The sequence below is a fragment of the Girardinichthys multiradiatus genome, chromosome 20 (assembly GCF_021462225.1).
Source record: "Girardinichthys multiradiatus isolate DD_20200921_A chromosome 20, DD_fGirMul_XY1, whole genome shotgun sequence".
NCBI lineage: Eukaryota > Metazoa > Chordata > Actinopteri > Cyprinodontiformes > Goodeidae > Girardinichthys > Girardinichthys multiradiatus.
In genome coordinates, this window is record NC_061812.1 from 20,491,537 (window position 1) to 20,511,533 (window position 19,997).

Genomic DNA, 19,997 nt, shown 5'->3' on the forward strand with positions numbered 1-19,997 from the left:
TCCCCATTTTTGTCGTTTATAGCCTTCGGATTTGATCGAATTCCTCCTAGAGATTTTGATCGATCGCCATGAAATTTGGTCAGTTTGCTCAGAATGGATGGGGAATCTAAAATTATCAAAATTATGAGTTTTTGAGCATGCTGAAGGGGCACAGCCAGGCCTCAAAGTTTGATGACTTTCCAAGAAAATATAATTATTTATAGCTCTTACAAGGAAAGTCACAGAGACATGAAACCTTCTGGTATTGATCCACATCTGGCCCTGAACAATATTCAATCCTCAAATTCTGACAACATCAAAGCCCCAGGAGGGTGCAGGAGCAGGAGGGTGTAGCCGTGGCAGCGTGGCACGTCATGGCCTTACGTTTGCCTCTGATTTACAAATTTTTTCAGCCGATCACCACCAAACTCAATGTGACTGATATTGGTCCAGCCCCCTAAAGATATCCAGTGAAACAATTGGTGGGCATGGCTTAATTGCTATTCAGTAGGACTATCAGCTGTGTACTGTATCCACCTCCTGCACAACACAACTTATGGTCCCTACCCCATTTATATTTCTTGAAATCCCACTTATTAAACCTGACAGGGCACACCTGTGAAGTGAAAACCATTTCAGGTGACTACCTCTTGAAGCTCATCAACAGAATGCCAAGAGTGTGCGTAGCAGTAATTCAAGCAAAAGATGGCTACTTTGAAGAACCTAAGACATATTTTCAGTTGTTTCACACTTTTTTGTTCAGTATATAATTCCACATGTGTTAATTCATAGTTTTGATGCCTTCAGTGTGAAGCTACAATATTCATAGTCATGAAAATAAAGAAAACTCTTTGAATGAGAAGGTGTGTCCAAACTTTTGGTCTGTACTGTAGCTCCTACAAGAAAAGGTCACAGAGACCTGAAACCTTCTGAGATTGATCTGCCTCTGGCCCTGAACAATATTCACTGATCAGATGCTGACATAATCGAAGCCCCACCCCCTGAGAACAGAAAGTGTCATGTTTTCCTTTAGAGAGTAAATTTTTGATGTCCATCACCTAATCAATGTGAAACTGTCCCAAGTGACAGATAACATGATGGTCTAACACAGTCTCCAGTACTGACTGGTTTGGCTGGAGGGTGTGGCTATGGCGGCGTGGCGAATTCTGATCTCATGCCATGGCCATACGTTAGGCTCTAAATTACACATGCATGGTCCAATTCACTCCAAAATAAATACGGTTGATCTTTGTCAGCCCCCAAACAGCTCTATTGGATTACATTGGAATTTGGATCAAAAGCGCCTCCCTAGGACATTTCAAGTGCTGTATCTCCCTCATACATCATCGGATTCACTTCAAATGTAGTATACATCACCACTGATCAATGCTGACATGCTGCTACAGTCAATCGGTGACATCATTTTAGCCTCGCCCACTAACAAACAAGTGAGTGCAGCTTCCATCTGCAAGGTCTGATTTTCCCCATTTTTGAATTGTTCTCGCCAGATCAGAATTGTGCATGACCGAAGATCATATGACATGTCGCTCACAGCGCCGCCTAGTGGCGGCGTGTAGAATCGAACAGCGGCCTCGTCGGTGGCGTGCGGGTGGCATTCCTAGCCTCCCGCGGTCGCTGCACAAGCTGAGTTCCGCTGAGCTACGAGGGCCTTCAATGCTGCTTGCAGTTTAATTACTTATGCAACTGTTTATTAACCATAGTGTAAATGGCCCTTTACCCAAACCATACAGCTAGAGCTGCAATGGGATGGCTTAGATTATGAGTTACCCAAAGTCCAGACATAGATCCAATTCACAGATTTTTATTTGAAAACAAAATTGAAAAACATCATGTACAATTTTCCTTCCACTTAATAATTATGCTCCAAAAAGTCCCTGTAAAATACATTGAAGTTGGTTGTTGTATTTGACTAAATGCAATAAAGATCAAAAGGTGTAAATACTTTTTTCAAGGCACCGAAGTAATATTTGTTCTTTTGACTTCAGTTGTTTTAAGATTTAAGCATTTTATATGCCTAAAAATAATTTGTTTAGGTATAGTTGCTTGGCATATGGAGAAATTCTTTGAGAGTTAAGTGAAGTTTAAAAAATAAAAAGTGGAAATTTGATTATTCTCAACTTGTTGTTTTTCCTCCAACAAAGCCATGAAAAGACACATTTTTCTCTGTGAAGACTCAGAAAAAAATCTGTGTGTTTGTACGTGTGAGATGCTGCCAGTTCCTGTTGCTGCCGTTTTCCCTTCGCGGGATGAAAGGCTTTAAGGTGCAGGCTCTTTTAACACTCAGCCATGCTTAAAATCAGGCCTGAAGGAAAGAAGAGGAGACAGGAAGGAAACAGGAGAACGGCAGGAGAGAGATGGAGAATGAACTGTGCTGACAATACGGCAGGGAACCGAAGAAAGAAAACTGCTGTGCGATTTTTGAACTGTGGAGGAAGTTATTGGTACATCAGGCTGCCGGTTTGTTTTTATTTAAAGCCTGTGTGGTCTTCCGAATAAATAGTGGTAACTGATCTCTGCTGCGCATAACATCGCTGTGCAGAATACAAGCACTTCGACATGTGCAAAGTTGTTGGATTTACCTAAACCAACCACAGAAGAAGTTTTACCTCTGCCTGTGCTGTGAAAAAAGAAAACAACAAACGCGGAAGTGTGTTGGTTCTAAAAGTTTTGAGTGTCCAGAATGGAGCCGCGCCAGATTCTGAGAACAGTTGAGGCGTTATTGCTTTCCATAATTAAGCCATAATTAAGCAGGCTTAATGTGGGAACAGACCAGTTGAATCCCCACAATTATGCATATTGCCGCAAAAGGCCAAAAATGTGTCGCATTACCAGGGCTGGTCTGGGTTTTTCGAATCATTCTCTTATCCACCTCATCCCAACCTACAGACAGAGACTAAGAGCTTCCAAAGCCACGATTCACACTGTTAAGCAGTGGACTGAGGAATCAAAGCAGACGCTACAGGCCTGCTTTGAATGCACTGACTGGACTGTTTTTGAAACCTCAGCCTCTGACTTAAACCAACTCACTGATGTGGTGACATCATACATCAGTTTCTGTGAGGACATGTGTGTGCAGACCAAGACATTCTGCACCTTTGGGAACAGCAAGCCATGGTTTACTCCACATCTTGGGAATCTGCGCAGGGAAAAGGAAGAAGCTCACAGCAGTGGTGATTGGGCGCGGTACAGGCAGGCCCGGAACAGACTAACAAAGGAGATCAAAGCAGCCAAGAGGAGCTACAGTGAGACGCTGGAGAACAGCCTTTCTACTGGTGACACTTCAGTTGTATGGACTGGTCTGAGAAACCTGACTGCCTACAGGAGCCCCCCCACCCATCCTGAACAGAATCCTCGCCTGGCTAACTGTCTGAATAGCTTCTGCTGCAGACATGACAGGAAGCCATTCAGGCCTAAAATCATCTCCTCCACATCCCATTCAGGAACAAGTTCTTCCCACAAAGCTACCGATCCCCTACCTTCAGATCCTCTGCCTGTACTAAAGATCTCTGAGGAAGATGTGAATAGGTTCTTTCAGCGCATGAAAACAAAGAAAGCTGGAGGACCTGATAACGTCTCCCCATCATGCCTGAAAGCCTGTGCAAATCAACTCGCTCCGATCTTCACCCAGATCTTCAATAAGTCACTGGAGACGTGTGAGGTCCCCTCCTGCTTCAAACGATCCACCATCATCCTGGTGCCCAAGAAACCCACCATCCTAGGATTAAATGACTACAGACCTGTAGCCCTGACGTCTGTGGTCATGAAATCCTTTAAGCGACTGGTGTTGAAGCACCTGAAAGACACCACAGGCCCCCTGCTGGACCCCCTGCAATTTGCTTACCGAGCAAACAGGTCGGCAGATGATGCTGTCAACTTAGGTCTACACTTCATCCTGCAACACCTCGACCACCCAGGAACGTACGCCAGGATCCTGTTTGTAGACTTCAGCTCGGCCTTCAACACCATCATACCAGACATCCTCCACCAGAAGCTTACCCAGTTCAACGTCCCAGCCTCCACCTGTCAGTGGATCAACAGCTTCCTGATGGACAGACAGCAGCAGGTGAGACTGGGAAGCATCCTCTCCCACAGCAGATCAATAAGTACTGGTGCCCCCCCGGGATGCATTCTATCCCCACTCCTCTTCTTCCTCAATACAAATGACTGCACCTCAGCGGACCCGTCCGTGAAACTCCTGAAGTTTGCACTGTCATTGGACTGATCCAGGACGGTGATGAGTCTGCATACAGACAGCAGGTGGATCGGCTGATACACTGTTGTATTCAGAACTACCTTGAACTCAACCCACTCAAGACTGGAAATGATGATGGGCTTTCGGAGAACACCACCCCCATACACCTCCCTCACCATCCTCAACAACACCGTTTCGGCTATGGACCACTTCAGGTTCTTAGGAACCACCATCTCTGAGGACCTGAGATGGTCTTCACACATAGACACTGTTCGAAAGAAGGCCCAGCAGAGACTGTACTTCCTGACGCAACTCAAGAAGTACAACCTTCCATAGGAGCTGCTGGTCATCTTCTACACTACCATCATTCAGTCTGTCCTGTCTTCATCCATTTCAGTGTGGTTTGGCAAAACATAAAACAGGACAGGTCCAGACTGTAACGAATAATCAGGACTGCAGAGAGAATAATCAGGGCTGACCTTCTCTCCATCCAGGACTTATACAGGTCTAGTGTCAGAAAAAGAGCTGCAAAAATCTCTACAGACCCCACACACCCTGCACATAAACTGTTCAGAGCTTTACCTTCAGCCCGCCGCTACAGAGCACTGTTTACTAAAACCAGCTGCCACAGAGACAGTTTCTTCCCCCAGGCTGTTTCTCTGATGAACATTTAATAGAGTACAAAACAACAGCATACAGATGTTGCAAATGCACCTTTTTATTATATATGTGTATATTGTACATTGTAAATATGTATATTCTGTAATGCAAAAACAAAACCAAAGAGCAAAGTGTACCGGAGTCAAATTCCTTGTTTGTATGTACGAACTTGGCAATAAAGCTGATTCTGATTCTGATTCTGATGGGGCATACATGCACAGTCAGGTCAGTTTGTCACAGATCAGTTCATGGTCAGATTGACATGAACAAGTGTTCACACGCCGACTGTTCAAATTGATATAAACCACTCCTCTCATTCAGAATACAATTCAGAATATTTCGATTGGCACGTTTACATGATGCATTTTTATGCCAATTGACCCTTTATTCCAAAGAGTTATGCCCATATAAACATGCCCATACATCACATGCAACCTAACATGTTCTAGTAGGTTTAAGTTAGAAACCAGCTAGCTGCTATCAGGAAAACAGCTAGTAATGCAACAATTTATTTCTCCACATTTTGTGCTACTAAAAACCATGGCAAAATGTTCACTAAAGTAGGTTGTATAGTGTTGTGTGTAAAAAATTTATTGAGATGGAAATTATAACAAGTGCAAATAAACTGCAGCCATATTGGATTTTGAGCTCAGCTTTGGTGAGAAACCTTCAACTTTTCATGACTTTTAGGATCTTTCAGTTGAATTCTCAATCTGCAAACCTGAAGATTTTACCTTTGGAGTAAAGATAGAATGTATAATTAAATAGCATCCTTCAGCTAGTAATGCAGTTCTAATGTATAAGAGGTTTTTAAAGAAGTATTTTTTTTACCCCCGTTCGATTTTTTGGTGCATCTGTTATTCCATTTTCAAGCAAAGTTTTCAAAGATTGTTTCAGAATATTCTTTCAACTTAGTTTCTCTGTTTCACCCTCAGACGATTGCAGCATAAATTATTATAAATCTTCAAAGTGCTTCAGCTAATAGGTTTAGCTCCAAATACCATCATGGATTTCATAAGGGACTATTTTTGGCCTACTACAATGCTATTTCTCTGCACAGTGTACATAATAAGGCCATGTACTTATTTTTATAGTGTTGGATTATTACAGGGCATAAGGGACAGATCAGTTCAGTCTTAATCTGAGGTACATCACTGTGAAGAATGTACGTACGTGGGGGGTTGGGAGTGAGGTAGGATAGAGGCCAGGTTGGTGGGAGTTGAGGAATGATCTCACACAGCGACGCTCCATAAATCCCGCTCATAATTGTTTCCCTACTTGGTGTGCAGTCTTGCTCCATAAAGGTGCAAAGCCAAGGGTGCTTTAAATGTCAAGGGAACGGCACACTGATGAATTACCTTTTAAAGATATCAGAGAGAAATGCATTTCAGGTGAAAGATGAGGCCAAGCTGGCGCTCCTAGGCCCTGTCTGACTGTGTGAGCGCACCCTCCAAACACCACCACCCAGGGGAAATTTGTCTTTTTATCAACTGTCCAAAGAAGTCACAGCATATCCTAACTGAATAAATCAAAGAGAATTAGTTTGCTGTGTTCTCTTATCTGTGATGTGCCGGTTTTTCTGCAGAGATCACCTGCAGATATGCATTCCTGTGTGCAAATGTGTGTATTTTGGCAGATTTGCTCTGACGCAGCAGGAGGCAGTTCAAATGTGGCTGTTTTAGTTTTGGCTTGCAGCATAAACACACAGAGACCTTCTTCCAGCTCTTATCAGCTGTCAGTCACAGACTCACACTGAAGAAAATGTTAAATGCAAGAAATGCAGCTAACAACGTTCAACACAGCTGTGTTAGACAGCACTGTGCAAAGGTTTTGAACCATCTTGCATTCTTAAGATTTTACTTTACTTTCTTGTAATCTTTTAACATGACGATGGGCAGCATCTCCAGGTTTTCTGAAGCACTTTTTGGTGTTTTCTTTGGACTTTGTCTGCTATTCCCATCAGTTTCTGTTCAGCTCCTGACCTGATTAAGAGCATTTGTTTAACTTTGTTTTTTAAGGCTGCACGGTGGTGCAGTTGGTAGCACTGTTGCCTTGCAGCAAGAAGGTCCTGGGTTTGTTTCCCAGCCTGGGGTCTTTCTGCATGGAGTTTGCATGTTCTCCCCGTGCATGTGTGGGTTCTCACTGGTACTCCGGCTTCCTCCCACAGTCCAAAGACATGCCTGTTAGGTTAATTGGTAACTCTAAATTGCCCTTAGGTGTATGAATGAGTGTGTGCATGGTTGTTTGTGTGTTGCCCTGCGATGGACTGGCGACCTGTCCAGGGTTTACCCCGCCTCTTGCCAATAGACTGCTGGAGATAGGCACCAGCTCCCCCGCGACCCACTATGGAATAAGCGGTAGAAAATGACTGACTGACTGACTGTTTTTTAAGGCAGTTTTTCATACCAATAAATCTAAATGGCATAAAAACATTACTGTGGAGATGACCAATGTTTTCTCAATAAATTACCTCAAATATTAACAATGGATTAATAAGGATCTTTATAAGCAGCCTAGGAGCGTTTTGCTGAAAACTCAGCATACTGATGACGAACTGAAAGATGAAGTGTCTTCTAGGTCCTGTGTCAGGTTTTAACTTGAGTTTGTTTGTGTGTTTTCATACATTCCTGCATTCATAACCCCTTGGTTAATAGCATTATTCTATTATTAGACTATATTGTATTAAATTGTAATATTTTTCATAACAACCTGCACTTTTATTGGTGGGTGTTTATTCAAGTCTAGATGAAACTAAAAATGTGGGTTAAATCATCTCTCTGCAAACCACAGTCAAATATTCAGAGTATAGACCTGACGAGTGAGAATATTCTACTAAAAGCTTTCTCTAGCTCTAACCTTCTGGTTCTTCTCACCATCTGGACTCTTGGCAAATGTAAACACTGAGTTATGAGGGATAAAGCTCTTTGACTCTCATTCTTGTTGTTTGCAATGAATTTTACAGCATTACTGGCATGCAGCCTTCTGAAATGAATCATCAAAAAGCTACAGAAAACTTGAGGAAAATACTCAAAGCAAAAAATAGGCCATCATGATAAATCACCAATGACGTGGTGGTCAATATCTTTCATAAAGTGTTGATGGACATTTTGGAATAAAAAGTAGAATCATAAAAACTATTTGATCTATATCTATTTAGATGTTTTATTAGGAAATTTGTTCAGTTGTGTGTTTTTTTCCCTCATTTGATTTTATGGGCCAGAAATCGCATTTTTCCTTTCTGTAGAGCAGCCAGTCACTCGTGTTAATTTCTTTGTTTCTTTCCATCAATCACCCCCAACTGCCTCCCTAGATGGGTTTTAAGTTTCTGCTCACTTGTAGAGCTGCATCTAACCTCCGCCGTTCCTCCTTTGTGCTTGTGTCAAGCTCTCCTCGGTGATGGCAGCAATTTGGCTTTCACACTCGTGTCCTCCAGATACTGTTTGGGCTGTTTGTTGTGTTTTGTTTTGCATATATTTGTTTTTGCACTGTGATAGACAGTAATAATGCTCAGCTTTTGTTGGGAACAGCAATTTTGTAAGGATATGATATAACACGGCTTCCTGGTGGAAAAATAAAAATAAATGTAATGACTTAATGATTTTTTGGTTGATTATTTTTTTAATACTATGTGACTTTCCAGTCTAAGAGACAAACAGAATGAGAAAATATTTGTTGCCTACTTGTTACCTCCTAACCAATGACTCGCCTGAAACTCTGCAGTAATTGGAAGCATGGGAAAAGTGGATAATGATCGTTTATTTGTGTAAAATTAAAACGCAGTGTTGAGAAAAGCTGGACCTGTCTGTTTCTGAGGCTTATCTAGCTTTGGTTGGTTGAGTAATTAAATCAGAGGAGCGAGTGAAGTTCTCTGCAGCTCAGCGCCTCTTCTTGTTTCCTCTTTAATCAGGTGGCTATTAAACCTCTGATTGCACTCCCCATCTTCTGACTTCAGCTCAGCTATTAAACACAAACCAAAAGCATTTCAGTGTGTGGATATGTGTGTGTGCTTCCAATGTATGTGTTGTTGAAGGAATTTATTAGAATTGAAAAAAAATAATAATTGAGACCACAAGTGGGAGAAAAATAAGCACTGTGCAAAATACAATTGAAAGAGTTGCATATTGATTCTGTACTTGTGGTGTATTATTCAATTTACTGTTGAACAGATGAATGCTTGATTCCTCAACTATATGATTTTTTACCTTGGACTTGAGATACCTATGCCCTTAATTTTGAACTTAAACTGTTTACAGCACAATTTTTATAACTGCTTTCAATGATAATTAGGACAGTAGTCACGATAGTGAATTAATCCTGAATTATGTAAAACAAATTGGTGAGGAAAAAAGCGAGCACAAAATAAGCTAAGAACGCTGCTGAAAGTCAGAAGAATGTTAAAACGCTTAACACAAAGTCCATCCCAGGCAAAAGTAGTCCCCAGTGCAAGCTTGAGTTCATAAAGTTAAGGTTCTGATTTATTCAGTGAGGAAGAGTAAAACTGGAGCCAAGTTTTACTGAGAGTAGGACCTTGGAGACACCAAAAACATGCACAATATAGAAAGATTTAAAAGCACAATGTGATTAATCCAGTCTGCCTGTAATTCACCACAATGTTGAACAAGACTGTAGGCAGCATTTAGATGGACACTGTAATTTCTGCTTTGATTCTGACCAACACTGTTACACAGGTGTGCACAGGTATGCGTCAAAACATTCCTCCCTACAGTTGTGCCACCAGAATACCCAACTTTGTTTTTAGCAACCCATGCAGTGGTTGTGCAAGTCTCAAGTCTCTTCTCTTCATAATCAGGCAATGTTTTACTCCTGAGTATTTGACTGCACCACAGTATGAAACAATCAAAATGTTATTCCAAAGATACGGTCTGTAACTCCACTAAAGTTGAGTTAGTACCTCTGCAGTTAGTTTTTCCACTACTGTTCTCTGGCCTGGTGCATGGTGGCGCAGTTGGTGGCACTGTTGCCTTGCAGCAAGAAGGTCCTGGGTTCGATTCCTGGCTGGGGGTCTTTCTGTATGGAGTTTGCATGTTCTCCCCCTGCATGCATGGGTTCTCACTGGGTACTCTGGCTTCCTCCCACATTCCAAAGACATGCCTGTTAGGTTAATTGGTCTCTCTAAATTGCCCTTAGGTGTATGAATGAGTGTGTGCATGGTTGTTTGTGTGTTGCCCTGCGATGGACTGGCGACCTGTCCCGCCTCCCGCCCATAGACTGCTGGAGTTTGGCACCAGCTCCCCGTGACCCACTATGGAATAAGCGGTAGAAAATGACGGACTGTTTTCTGGCCCTACAAAGTCATTTCAGGCTAATTCTACTCATGAAATGGATGGAAGGAAAGTTAAAACACTGATAGACAGTCAGACTATCAGCTGCAATCAAACACTTTCTCTGACATTTCACTGATATTCAGAGAAAAACAAATGAAGAAAAAAAACATTCAGAAAGATTGTTTGGATAGAGCAATTATTCACATTATGTCCCATTTAATATTGATGGAAGACATCTAAAATTGAAAGTTAATTGAAACTAAATAACTACTAAAAACAACAGCTCTGGTTGCTTCTGTGGTCAGGCTGTTTACTTCCTGTCCGAGCTATCTGTTCTAACTCCACCGTATTCCCTGCAAACAGGATCTTTGAAGTGTTCACTCCATCCCAATAAGGTTGCCAATAAGCAGCCACACATCCATTTAGCATATTCCTGTTGTAAAAGGAAACTGTAATATTTATCAGTATAACAGTCTGTGTCTTCACTTGCACACATTGCAAAACTAGATGACATGTCATAATTCATATATGGTACTCACTTCCTGTTTTTAAGAGAGCGTGGCTGCAAACACTTGTCAAAAAAGGGCAAACGCCATTTAGGATTTATCTATGTTTCATAATTACAATATTTATTGGCTTTCCAGCTTTCAAATTTTATATTTGCCCTTTAAAACACCCACCTTTGCAGATGCACAAGTGTTCGTTTCACTTCCTTAACCAAGCATCCACAAATTTCTGCCTAATCCTGCAGAAAAAAGTGACATTAATCTGCTATCCAACATTCAGCTGGAGCTTCTGCCTCCATGCTACAGGTGACATGTGGTATGACCCTCCTTCAAGGTGAACTACTCTGTGTGCTCCACAGAGATCACACAGATTAGACTAATGCCACGCTCAGACGGCCACCGCTGGCCCGAGGTTCCGCATACATCCATCCTGATGCACTCAGCTTGCTTCTGCTGACAGAGACAAGGTTGTTCACCTCAGCCTTTGCCTTATTTCAGGAGACAAACACAGTGTTTTGTTGGAATTTAGGGACCAATGTCATTGTAACATTTTTATTAATTTATTTATTGGCATTTTTAACTAGATTACAACACACTATAAAAAAGGAAACACTGGGGAAAGGAAAGCAAAATAAACAAGCAGAGAAGGTTGTAAGGTACATGTAATCAGATCTATAATCTGAAACAAACAACTCACAAAGTCAGCTGTGCTTGTATGAGTTTGAACAAGTTGTTAAAGTGCTAGAACTAGTTGTAATGCTGAAGTCTGATGGCAAATACTATTATAGCATTATTATAATCTAATTTTCATAGCAAAACCATTAAAATTAACTTTAAAAAAATCATATGACCACTTTTATGAAATATATTGTCCACCACATGTGCAATTGTACAAAAACACGCATTTTTTCTACACAACCTTTCTATATATTTACAACTTGTTTGCATTATTTTTGAATACAATAATGCAAAAATGTCCTTGTAAATGCATAAAATACATTTTTTTTGGTATTCTTTATGCCCAAATAAATAAATAAAATTTTCCAGACATACTTACTAGTTTCACGTTTACCTTTCAGTGCACAGCCTAAATTTCAAATTATTTCAGAATGTTTAAGTTGTCCATGAGTCTCTTATTTTGGGTCTTTTTACATGTTTGTAATTTATTTCTTTTCTTTAGCCCCTGTGATCCTAAATGAGCTCAACTGGACCCAAGCGTTGGAGCGAGTCTTTATTGAAAACCGGCGAGAGGACAGCTCTCTACGCTGGCAGGTGTTTGGCAGCGCCACAGGAGTGACGCGATACTACCCAGGTATGCTTCAGTACCATCAGGTGAACAGTCTACAGTTTATTTTATGACAAAATGAAGTCAAAATTAATCCTGTAGGTTCTCAGCTGTAGAACATCTTATCAGCTTATTGATAACTTTGATCTTATCTGATGGAAAATGTCCTACAGTGAGTGGATTGTAACTTATTTTCTTGCTCTCTACAGCCACACCTTGGAGGGCACCCAACAAGATTGACCTGTACGACGTTCGCAGAAGACCATGGTAGGTCTCGTCTTTATTGAGGGCCTCGGTTTGTTAGGTCTGTTGAGGGACTTTGACCATCATAATTTTAGAAATAAACTCCATATTTAGTAGCATTTAGTTCCCAAATTGGATTATAAAAAGGTCTTTTGGAGAAATTATACTTCCAGATACAATACAGATTTAGTCTTTTAACAACAGATTTTCAGGCTTTGGAGATATGGCTGCTCAGGAACTGACACATTGAAATTATCATTAGATGTACCGATCTTATGCCAGTTTTCATAAAACTGTGAAGGACCTTTAAAGTTTGACTTTAATGTTGCTAGGTACATTTGCCATCCCCAGATCATACTCATAAGGACTTCATCTTAAAATGAATTGATATTCCCTAAGATTCCTGAACTTTGTGGAAAAGTCTTGTCTTTGTCCTGCAGTTAAGACAAATCAGTGCAAACATTTAGTGTTACTGATTCTAAAGTTGCCATGTCCTTTTGAATGCACTGGTCATAAGGTTACTTAATCATAATCATAATTCTTTATTAAGCAAAAAACATATGATCCAGTTTTACAAATTCAATTATTTTCGATTAGTGTTTTTTTCAGTTTCAGGAGTGAAGCTAAGATGATTATGATTTCTAAAAACATTTACATTTCAAGAAGTAAATCTTTTAACTAAAGTATGGCAAGAGCTCATTGTAGCAGTGATTCCCAAACGTTTCAATCTACAAAATAGTGGAAGAAGCAGTGGAAACGCAAAACCTCAGTGCTTTTAACAAGATCTGGCCATACCAATTTAAATTCACTGCAAATTTTCTCCAGTCATTTTTTTTTTTTTTGTTACAGTATTCCAACTAATTCTTGGATTGTAGCTCCTGATCAAGTTGCAGAGAAGCCACATGCCTTTTAGGCATTTTGGCTTAAATTTAGTTAGTTAGTTAGTTTTTGACACAGCTTTTTAGGATAGGTTGGGACCTGTTGGAACACCTTCTTACTTCTTACTTAATGGCACATTATACTAGTTTGGGAATGGATAAAGCAGACTAACATTAAAGTTCTTGAATGGTTCCAACATGAACCTTTTTCAATTTTTTTTACTATGCCTAAAATCAGGTCAAGTCCAGGAAACAAGCCAATTTAAAATGAACATCTGAAATAAATTAAAACGTTTGCACCCAGTTCATTTTTTTTTAAAATCACAGATGTTTTATGTTGTAAAACCATTAGATCCTCAGAAAAATAAAAATTTAAATGCATCATTAAAAGCCCCAGATCAATTCATAAATCCAGCCACCTGTAGAGGCGAAAGATCTCATTACTAATCTAAGGAATTATACTACAGAGTTTATTCTGTCGTGCTTGTATATTTTTTGTAACCTGTGCTTCAAAAATAAGGTTGTTTAATGTAAAACGAAGCATTTTCCTGACCTGCGTTTAGTTCGCTAAATGACAACAAACAATGCACCGTAAACATGTACAGAAGATTGATGCTGGAAAAAAATGAGGATGTCCACCCATTTACCCTCTTCACCCACCCTCCCAGCCATGGGTTTCTGTCCACCCTTTACACTTTTAATCTACCTGCAGCTGTCACATCGGTTTTGTGGAAGCCCTGCCTGTTGCCTGGTTACAGATTGGAGTGGAGTGGACATAATCATGACAGCGGTGTTGATTAGACCTGACCCCATTTTCCATCTTGGTCTCCGGCCAGTTTAAATTGAGTAGCTGTTTGAGGTCAGGTGAATGAAGTCAGAGAGCTTGCACTAAACAAACACATAGGGGCGAAGCTTTCAACTGTGTTATTATTATAAAAACAAAAAATTCAGAATAAAGAAACCCTAAATATTTAATCAGGACACTAAACTAAACTTTGACAAAGACTGAAAGTGGCAGAGAATTGGTGGTAAATTAATGTAAAATTTGTCAAAAATGGAGCTTAAAGGTTCAGGTAAAGTTTAGAGCATGAAGACATAGATGTTTAACTGCTTTCATTCCGATCTATTAATATATTATATTCAACTATCTTAACTAATTTCAGTTCATGTTGCAATAACAACAGAAAAATAACAATCAAGATGAGAATACACAAAATAAATGTACATTTAAAGAGAAAATTTACAGAAAACCTGTTTTTGTTGCAACTATCAGCTCCATTGCTGTCCATGACTCAGCCATTCTCAAAGCCTATAAAAGATCAAATCAGTCACACAGCTCACTTCAATAAAATTTATTCATCTGCAATACATTCTTTAACTTCATCATCATCAACTTTATAAAGCGCTTTAACACCAGCCACAGCTGAAACAAAGTGCTGAACTTCAATATCAATAAAATAACAATAAGGGATAAAATAGGAAAATTAAGCACGCAATAATAAATTAAGAAACTTGCTACAAAACACAATAAAACAATGAAAAAACAGATAAAAACAATACCAGTACAAAATGAAGTAAAATCAAATCTCAGTTGGGTTGAAAGCCAGTGAGTAAAAGTAAGTTTTCAAACGAGTTTTAAAAATGGGCAGTGAAGGGGCTGTCAAATCTGCAAGGGTAGAGCGTTCCAGAACTTCGGGGCCCCAATAGAAAAGGCCCTGTCTTATCTAAGCTTCCGCTTTGAGCTGGGAACCACCAGGAGCAACTCCGGAGGTGTAACTATGCAGGGACTTCAAAGTGCACTTAAAAAAATAAGATGATTTCTTAATTTTATGTTAAAGAGTTATTGATAGAAAAAAAATTGAACAGTTTACTAAAAGTTACAAAGAAACAAAATCACCTCTAATATATATATATACAATATTATTAATGCACTACTTTATGACTTACATTTTTCCTAAAAATCTGATTAAACACCTAAAAGTTATCATGAGTTGAATCCCACATTTCAAGAAGATTATTTAGATTGTCCAATTAGGAGCTTTGTGACCTAATGGTAATTGTTCGGAAAAGATTTGGAAGAGGGAGAAAGGACTCGTGATTTTGGAAACCAGTCGAACATTTAACAAACTGTGGAAAAACTGGAATAAGCTGGAAAAGATTGCTCCTACTTTGGGTCAGCCAAGGCGTTTTGCGTTCTTGGAATCATCTATTTTGTAGTTCTGCCACCCAAGTCTCTCTTGGCTGAAAGCATCCAACAGCTTTTCTGTTTGCACGAAGGACACTCCTAAAAAGGCAAGCGGTGTTTTCAAGACACAAACACTGGTCACAACTGCAACTCCAAAGACGGACCTGACCGTTGTTGGGTTTGGTTTCTTGTGTTGATGGAAGCTTTGTTGATTGGAGGTTTGGGCTCATACTCCAAAACAACTTCTGATGTAAAACAGACCCAAATGGGCTGGCAGCCAATCAGGACCATTTTTTCAGACAACGCAAGAGTTGTATGATGTCATATAGACAATGAGCTAAATTTAGCCAACGAATAAAGTTCTTCCTCTGTTACAATGGAAAGTTTCACAGATGTGCAACTTTCTATCTAAAACTAATTGTCTGCTCTGCTCTTATTGCACATTTACACACATGCACTCAGAACTTTGATATAATGAGTATTAAACAATATCATGATCAATTATTGATTATTTTAATTAAAAGCAAAGTACAACGGTTCACCTTTATGATATCTGTTTTTGCCTAACATACGGGAGTCCAATTCAATTGCAGATCACTTTCATACAAGCATAATGGTAGCATTTGAAGGTTATGAAAACACATTTTCTTGAGAAAGCAGCTTATTTTTTTTCAGAAAGATACATCATTTTGGATAAATAAATAAAAAAATAACTGGTCACCTGTAATCTGCAGGAGAACAGGAAGTCTTTGGAGATGAAGTCCAAGGGTTGGTTCACACTACACATCTCCAGTAAATAAATAATAACATATTTATTACACGTAGTTAAAGCTTAACTTTCATTTCATGCAGTGATTATAAATGCTTTACTTCATTGTGATTAGAATATTGTCTCAATTTACATTTCAGACTGTGTTAGCAAATAATATAAAAACTCACTTAACACTGTTTTTAGAACCATGAAACTAACAAGGCTTCCCTCTGACAATATAATTAAGTTAACAGCAGACAAAAGTCTCCTTAGTGCTGCACTGTCACTTGAGGCTTCGCCGTGAACATGTTGACTCCTGTAAACAGAAAGTGCTGCACAGAAGGACAAGTTCAAGCATTAATCCTGTGTCTCATCTGTCAGCTCAATACCCAAACTACACCGGAGCTTAATTCCTGCACGTGTTGTGCCCGGAGACAGGATGGAACAATAGATCTGAAGGATGAGTGGGCCTATTGAGCAGAAGCGACTTGTGTGACGAGGAATGACAGAGGAAGAGGGGTATTTTTTCCACAAAAGGACACCTTGTCACCTCCCTGGCCTTCCATGTTTGTCACTGTCATTGTGTTGAGCTTTTCCTCATGTTGGACTCAGAGGTGCTCCTGTGTCCTGTTGCTTAGCAACTTGTGCCGAAGCTGAGCGGAGTGGCGGGGTGCACGGAAGGCGGGGTCATGATGTGTCAGGTCAGGCTTGTGTGATTATAGCCTAACATGCTGCTTTCTTGACTGACTTTCACTCTGGAGGTCGACAACAGTCACAGGAACAGTTGGTTGGGTTAGGCGAGGCCGTCATGTGTGCCTCTGTGATATCAGAAGATCCCAGCATCCTTCAGAAGGACAGCTATATGATAAGACTTTTAATATTTGCGTAAGGTCTCTTAGACATTAAAATGAACAGACCTCCTGCATCAGTAGAGCATAAAAGTGGCAAACGAAACCAATTTACACTCCCATGTGATGCATGGACTTATAAAATGAAACCTAAGGATTGTTATCTCTTTTAGTTAAGCTTATTTTGGATTCCATACATGTAGATTTTTTCTTTAAACTTTAAAATATATCTATAAATGTTCGTCAAGAAATAGCACAAAATACAGCAGAGTTGCTAAATTAATATTCCCAAATGACCAAAGATAACACACCTGCTGAATGTCAAAGAAATAAAATATGCATTTTAATATAGTCTTTATTGAGCTGAAAACTTTGTATATCTTCATAGTTACAAGCTAGCCCAGGCCAAAATGCATCTTGTGAATGCAGCAGTAAACTTTGTGATATAGATTATTATTAGTTTTTTTTATGAGTCTGGCTCTCCAGTATTATTTTTTTGTTAATTTTGTTAAAGATTGAAGCACTAGGTCACCAAGCTGCGCTAAAGTGACGTCAGCTTCTCACTAATGAAGGAAAATGTATTTCTGTAAAGAACTGTACTGAAATTTGTTCTGTAGCAGTAGAGTTTTTTCTGTAAAATTTGTTTATATGAAGATCCTGGGACTGTAAACTTCCTGGGTTTCTATGCAAAAATTAATTTATTGTCCTTTAGAGATAGCAGCCATTGTTTTACCTTTAATTAAAAAAAAAATGCTGCGGAAGCCCTCTAATTTATGTTTATTTTTCTAAAGTGCAGTTTCTGATTAATTGTTTCTATATTTAGAATAAACACAATCCAGGGACAAATGGGTACAAAAAATAATAGTTTTTTGGCACTACAAGAAAAGGTGAAAAAATATTAAAAAATTGATTTTAGTTATGTTAGTAATTTGTTTATTAAATAAAATAAAAATTTAGAGGTATGTTATTAATGATTTCCTTTCTGTAGAGCTTAGACTGAAAATAATAGCAATCACTGACTTAGATCTAAACTTTTCAGAAATTTGCAGTAAAATCAGATTTGTAGCAAGAAAAACTATTGAATTTTGAAATCAAACATTTAGGAACCCCAAATAAAGGAAAAAAATAAAATAAAAATGTGATTGTTACATTTTGATTTACATGAACAGTATAGAAAGGTACCATATTCTCCATTATAGGTGCATGCTCTTTTCCTTACATGAGACTTGCACATCTATCAGATTCTGATGGCCAATAAGCCAGATACTGTAGATGCTGCAAGCAGATTACAACAGACCTAATCGCTTCAACATGCTTCAGTAACAAATAAATTGATGTAGACTATAATCTATTTCTTAGTCAAGATGTGGTCTGGTATGCATGGAGGACATTTGTTGGATAATAGATTTCTAGTTTAAACTGGTTCCTGACCAGGTAGGCTTTAAAAAAGAAAAATTGGTCAGCAGACTTTTTCCCCTTCTGCTCTCCCAGCAGCCTCCTCAAGAAAATTAATGATTCAATCATTGCTCTTAATTGTCACCAATTACAGTGACATTAAATATTAACATTATTAATTTTTTATCTGTTCTTTTCATCAAAGGCAGCAAAGCAGAGGATAAGGTGAGGCAGAGGAAAGAGAAAGAGAAATGTATAACCAGAGAAAAGGCACAGAGTCCTGTTAGCCAAGCGTTGCAAAGATCCCATTACCTCCCAGCTTCACAACAGCATGTAGGCTACATCACATATTGATTTCTTCAAAAAGTCAATCTGACCTCGTCACAAATATTATGACGGCAGGTCAGTCCCTGAAGCTGAGGCTGCCTAAAACACTATCCCAACGTCCAGAGTCCAGAGACTTGCCTTCTCCTTTCATTCTTTTTGTCGCGCCACTTCAGGTGGACGCTGAGTCAGAGGACATCACTATTGTTGTTGCTGAAGGTGACACAAGGCTTTTTGAGTTTTACCAAAAGACTAAAGTGCATTACGGGCTGTAATTGTCTGTAAACTGTATGTATGAGAAATATTCAGAATAGTAAAAAGGTAGAGATTTTGAAATGGAGAACATGTTGTACCATCCTGGACACAAGCTAAAATACAGAAATCTGAACAGTGGCAGCAACACTTCCAGTAATCAACAAAAAGTTGAATAAATAAGCGGCAGACAACATCTGTCTCCTGCAGGCTCGCTGGGAGCTGTCCTTCTATATTTTTTTATCTTAATTCAATCTCAATTCACCTTCCACATCCACAGGAACACTAAGAGAGCAGCAGTTCATAAAATAATAGGCCCATCAGCACAACAGAAATTCACACACTCACTGCGCTCTATACAGTCTTCCCATTATTTTGTGCTTACTGTCCTCACATCTTCTTGAAAATGATGCATTAATATCAAAGCATGCTCACTGTGTGCACATTTCACAGAAAGCAGAAGGTACCATATGCATCCCCATGATTACCGGTAAACACTGTAAAAATGTAATAGTAATCTTCACTGTAAAACATGCCCAAAACATTCAATGCATCTGTTGCATGTCTCCAAAAATGCTTTTGATTATTCCTCCCATTTAAATATAATTCTCAACACTTTGTGGAATGAGTCAGGGTGCATAAACACAATCTCCTTCGAGAGAGTCAGCCCCATCCACCCCCACACCTCCCACCCCTCAACCCCGGCGGCACAGTGAATGTATTGATTGTATAGCGCTGGGCTGTGATAAAACTATTTCATGAATTCCAATGAGACTCTTTTACCAGACTGTTACAAAAGCAGCAAACTGCAATCAGCGCAACGCAGAATATGTTGTTGTATTCATTGCTTGTATAATGCATTTCTTTTAGATTTATTTTGGTAAGGGTTAGGGTTCGGGGGGTGGCTGTGAACGTAGCTGCTTTAACCTCGTCTCTCTTGGAGCGATACCTTATTCTGCCCTGAGTGTAAAGACCCGCAGCATCCACGTACCAGGCTTTATCTAGATCAGAGATGTTGTCAGAAACAGGTGTTGTGTTTGGAACCCTTTATGTTAGAAAATAAGTGATGTATTTTATAGTTTGTTAGTGTTTTATGGTTATAAAGCTACTTAGCAAATTTATTATTTTTAATGAAGGATTTCCCAGTTCAAGTACATCATTTAGGTAATAGCTATTATTACCAAGATAATGTC

General features: G+C 39.3%; 1 protein-coding gene across 4 annotated transcripts in view; it reads left to right on the plus strand.

Moving 5' to 3' along the window:
* The window catches only part of cacna2d2a (calcium channel, voltage-dependent, alpha 2/delta subunit 2a), a 269,412-nt gene that overhangs the window by 180,280 nt on the left and 69,135 nt on the right, over window positions 1-19,997 (plus strand). For all 4 annotated transcript variants that reach the window (XM_047346803.1, XM_047346805.1, XM_047346804.1 and 1 more), the window contains 2 exons: window positions 11,824-11,955; window positions 12,138-12,195. In XM_047346803.1, the coding sequence (XP_047202759.1) occupies window positions 11,824-11,955; window positions 12,138-12,195 (190 nt within the window). The remainder of the gene's footprint in view (window positions 1-11,823; window positions 11,956-12,137; window positions 12,196-19,997) is intronic.